This window comes from Arachis hypogaea, chromosome 6 (assembly GCF_003086295.3).
Source record: "Arachis hypogaea cultivar Tifrunner chromosome 6, arahy.Tifrunner.gnm2.J5K5, whole genome shotgun sequence".
In the NCBI taxonomy this organism is placed as follows: domain Eukaryota; kingdom Viridiplantae; phylum Streptophyta; class Magnoliopsida; order Fabales; family Fabaceae; genus Arachis; species Arachis hypogaea.
Genome location: NC_092041.1, coordinates 74,488,716 through 74,494,066, shown reverse-complemented (window position 1 = coordinate 74,494,066; position 5,351 = coordinate 74,488,716). Strand labels below are relative to the sequence as shown.

The 5,351-nt window shown below is 30.5% G+C and overlaps 1 protein-coding gene across 1 annotated transcript; it reads left to right on the top strand.

Moving 5' to 3' along the window:
* Positions 1-4,726, top strand: LOC112696717 (uncharacterized). Its single transcript, XM_025749556.3, has 3 exons — positions 1-898; positions 984-1,140; positions 4,167-4,726. Exons 1-3 carry the CDS (start codon positions 101-103, stop codon positions 4,625-4,627), a joined length of 1,416 nt encoding a protein of 471 aa, XP_025605341.1. The 5' UTR covers positions 1-100; the 3' UTR covers positions 4,628-4,726.
* Positions 4,727-5,351: the final 625 nt, after the last annotated feature.

Genomic DNA, 5,351 nt, shown 5'->3' with positions numbered 1-5,351 from the left:
TACTCCTAATTTTCTATATATACATACCATAAAATAAACATATCCATGCACAAATATAGAATAAAAAAACTAAGGTATTAAAGGGTTTAACATTTTAGCAATGAAGAAGGGGCAGAGTGGTAGTCGAGTTGCTGGTGGAACAGAGAGTAATTGGTGCAAAGCGGCTCGCGGCGGCACCGGCATTGCGGTGCTGGCGTTGCTCATAACTAAGCCCTTTGATGTTAACCGTCTCCAGCAAGGACTCAACAAACTGCAAAATTCCCATCCTATCCTCAAGACGAGGCTTGTCTACTCCAACTCTGGAACAGAAGGCGGAGGGACAGGGAAAGGAACAGGCTTGTCATTTCTCACTTCTCCCACTCCTTACGTCAAGATCGAATCGTACAGCCTCTCTGCCACTTCTAAGATCATCGGAGGAGAAGGAAACGACACCGTTTCTTCCCCGTTGCAAAAGATCCTAGAGCATGAGCTGAACCAGAACACATGGCGCGATTTGAATACCACTGCCAGAGGGTCCGATATGTTTTTGGCGAGCATGTATGCGGTGAGCGAGACGACGTGGGTGGCAGCGATGAGGCTGCACGTGGCGGCTTGTGACCGTACAACGGCGGTGTCGCTGTTGAAGGAGCTTCTTCTGGTAATGACGGAGGCGGAGGAGGAGAAAGAGGAAGAGAATAAGAATGGAGATCCGGGTGGAGGGTTGGCTTTGGCGATTGAGGATCTTGTGCCTTGCGGGATGGCGAAGAAGGCTATTTGGACACATGGCATCGATGTGCTTAGTTACTCGGTGAACTCTATCAGGCAAACGAATCTGAAATTTCATGACACGAGAGGCAAGAGGTTTTCGCAAATTGTGAGATTGCAACTAAACCAGCACGACACCAAGAGGGTTTTAGCTGTAAGCAAGTTTGATTAATTAATTAACTAGCACATTCTGATAATCATTTCATTGATTTAATTAATTAAGAAGACTATTGTGTCAGGGTTGCAAGCGTAACAGGATTAAACTTTGCGGGGCATTGACGGCTGCCGGGTTGATAGCTGCGCACAGCTCAAAGAACAGCTCAAGGAAATATGGGGTCATAACCTTCACCGATTGCCGATCCAGCCTCGATCCACCTCTCTCTTTTCGCGACTTTGGTAAGTTTCATCTTTAATAATGCTTCTTGTACTATGCGGGACTCCTTCACTCTCTCATCCACTGCTCAATTCACTGCTATTTGATCTGTTCTGGATGGTGAGTATAACATAAAGGTGGCTAGTAAATTCTTGAATAATTTGATTTAATATGTTTCACTAAATTATTTAACAGTTTATGATACTATATTTATATAAAACTATTTTTATAATAATAGTTACCTAAGATAAGAGAGTATTCATATATCAAACTATTTTTTAATAAAAAAGGTTAAAGTGTATATCATTAGGAAATTATTCAAACAAAGAGTTTTTGAGTAAAAAAACTAAAAATAATAATAACTTTTTAGCTAACTTAATATATTTTAAGTAAATTATTTATTATAATACATGTCACTATCTAAACTATTATTTTTTAATGAAAACATCTATTTGCTATAAATGATTAGATTAAAAATGATATTGTTTTGCGTAGTTTATACAAATGAAATAAAATGAGTTTTTTTATGCACTAAAATTGATTGAATAAATATATAGAATTAAAAAATAATATTATATAATTAATAAAATTTATTTATTTTTTAATATTTGGCCAATTTTAAATAATAAAGATTAAATTTTAAATCTTAAAATCTAATAGTATGAAAATATGTATTAATTTAAATATTAACTAATATTACTTCCCCCTCATGAAAATAATTGGCACACATGAACAAAGCTTAAGTAAGAGACAAAGAACAGATGATGAACTACTCAAATTTGAGTACTTTTTAATGAGGTATAGATAGATTAAAAAATATATACAGCTCAATAAATATTAAATTCGAAACTGTACAAACAAAATTTTACAGTCTTTGAGTGTATCTCTTAAATTTATTTCATACTTTTCACCCACAGTTTCAGTAAATTGATCGAATTCATTCAAAACTGGTCATATTTGTATCTTTGTTCTTGTGTGATGGATTTGTGCACAGTGTGAAACTGTGAGCCAAATAGCAAGCTTTAAAAAATATTTCTCAAACTTATAGTACAATTTATTATAAGTTTGTTTGCATTAATTGATTTCCTTTAAATTTCTACTATCAAATATCCTTAAGAGTACAGAAATATTTAATAATAAAAAATATTAACTAAAAATAATCAAAATTTATCTTATATTAGTATTTATTAATTACTATAACAATTAATAAAAACTAAAAATAAGATAAATTCTGTCCTTTTCTTTTTCTAGTATTACCAATAAAAATATTTATTAAGAATGTAAAAGAAAATAATTACCAATTACTGTTCTAACAAAATTTTTTTTAGGTATTTAATGTTATTGTAAACTTCAAAATCTCATATTTGTTATAATAATTTTTCATTTCTATATCTTAAAAAAATCTCGTTAGAATATTTGTAAACAAAATATTTTTTATTTCGTAAAATTAATTCATAAAACCACGGCTAGTAATATACATCACATCATAGCTACTAGAATATTTGTGTATGTAATTGTAAGAATTTCAAACCCGAAATAAATGAGTTGTTCTCCAATATTTGCACAAAAATTTCAGACAGGTTGATTTCCTTATCAATAACTAATTTATTGAAGGCTATTTTAGATGGAACGAATTGATGAGCTTTTGTCATTTTCCAACGTCCTATTTGGTAATTGCTGTGTCACTTGCAAAAAATAGGTAGTTGTGTATTGGCAGGGATTACCTGCTGCTCGTTCTTAGTAGTAATAGACTATTCATAAATTGTGAGCAAGGTGCCGTTTGGCAGTATTTGAAAGTTCAGAGTTGCACTATTGACGCCACATCAACATAAATGCTCTATTTATGTTCAAGGCTATGCAAAGTACCCAAGTAGGCTATAGTGTCTATCTCCTATTGATGCCTTCCATTCAATTAGCCGGGATCGGACCAATTTGGATACCAAGCCATCATCACAATTTTGATGCTATTTTTTCTCACTTTAACACAATGAAAAGTTATATATATATATATATATATATATATATATATATATATATATATATATATATATATATATATACCCCTTTTTGGAACACTTTTCTTCCAATTTTAATTTTTAAATCATAATTAGTATGCAATAGAAACTTTTTTTATAAAAATAAAACTTAGAAGTGATAAAAAGAGAGAGACATATATATAATACAAAATACAGTAATATTAAGTGTATATCAAAATTTGACATTAAAAGTAATTATTAATTTAAAATATATATTAAAAATAAGTTAAATAATATATATTTGTATAAAACAAAATAGCATTTTGTACGAAATAATACACATGAGATTAGATAAACATAACAACACTTAACCGTTTAATACCAATTTGGTGTATTAAACCAAAAACCATGTTCGAAGCATTTATATCACGAAAGTATATTGTTCCTAATTTCCTATGTCACATGCTCACGTGCTAAGTGCTACTAACAAAAGTTGTATCAGAAAAGAATAAAAATGCTGCCAAATCTTTAAAAACGAGAGCGGAACTAAAAAAAATATTAAAGGAAGGCTAAAAATATTTATATAATAAAATAATATTAAAATAAATTTTTAAAAAGATTAAAGTGAAATTTATATATAATTTATATATAAAAAATTAAAATTAAGAAGATTGTTGTCCTCCTTTTATAATATGTAGTTCCATCCCTGTTTAAAAAGTAATATATCAAAGATTTATTATATTCAATATATATATAGAAAATTTGACATGTTTAATTGTATTTATATTTTTATTTTCTATTTTCATTTAAGTATTTTCTGTTTGATAATACAATCTTTCTGAAAGTTTAAAAATAAAAATAAAAACATCGAAAGCTAAAAAAAAAAAATTCAAACCAAGCAATGACCTAATATTGTTATTAATTATTATGTTAATTTTATTGAAAAATGAATACATCAGCTAGAGGCATAAATTTGAAAAGGAGTGAAGATATTATTATAAGTTTATAAGAGAATGCATTCAATTAATCTAGAGTTATTAATAGTTTGGGTGCTGAGGAGAAAAGTGTTGCAGGGTTTTATAACTCCGCAATTATCAACAACCACGTGATGAAAGGAGGGGAAAGTCTATGGGAGCTGGCGAAGAAGACATATGGAGCATTTGCAACCTCCAAGAACAACAAGAAGCACTTCACAGACATGGCTGACACGAACTTCCTCATGTGCAAGGCCATAGACAACCCCAGCCTAACCTCATCTTCAGCTCTTAGAACCTCCATCATGTCGGTGTTCGAGGACGCGGTGGTGGATGACAGCACCGAGATGCAGCGCCATGTTGGGGTGGAGGACTACATGGGGTGTGCTTCGGTGCACGGTGTGGGCCCCTCCATGGGGATCTTTGATACCATTAGAGATGGAGGCTTGGATTGTGTGTGCGTGTACCCTGCGCCATTGCACTCCAGGGAACAGATGCAAGACCTTGTTAACAACATGAAGGCTATTCTTATTGAAGCTGGCAAGACCTGCCAGCCATAGACATGCATAAAGCATAATCCATGCATGTATCTCACAAACTCAATTATCGCCTTATGCTATTAGCCACTCTATTATATATTACCTATTATTGGTGTTGTATGTTCTTTCTTCATCCATTTTCACGCTTCTTCTTACTAGCTATTTGCCTTTTCAGTTTCTCTGTTGTCTCTAATTTTTCTTTCTTGAGGAAAAAAAAAAAAAAGGCCAATTCTTTTATGTCTTTAATTTTGACGTGGAATTTGTGGAAATTGCTTTTTGTAGTAAGTTTTAAATATTAAAAAATTGTTTATTTTTATATTTTTTAATTTAAATATTAATTTTTATTTTTTTTAATAAGTTAGATAAGTGTATATAGATACCATAGCATACAAAAAAAAATAGTTCCTGAATTGTATTTGATATGAAGTCTTTTCAGATATAATTTATTAAAGTTAACTTTAAATTAAAATATATTTTTTATAGCAACTATACTTGACAAATTAAACTTTTCTGACATGCTATGTATGCTTTCGATATATACGTGAGTCGTTCCCTTTTCTCAATTGCACATATGTACATACATCATTATTTATCCTTACATATATAATATAGTAAGAATAGATCTTTTCTATTTTTTTAATACTTAAAAAAATAAAATATAATTTTTTATATTTAATTTTATAAATAAAATTAAAATTAAATAAAAATAAAATTAAACACGAACATCATCTAATTCTTTTTTACT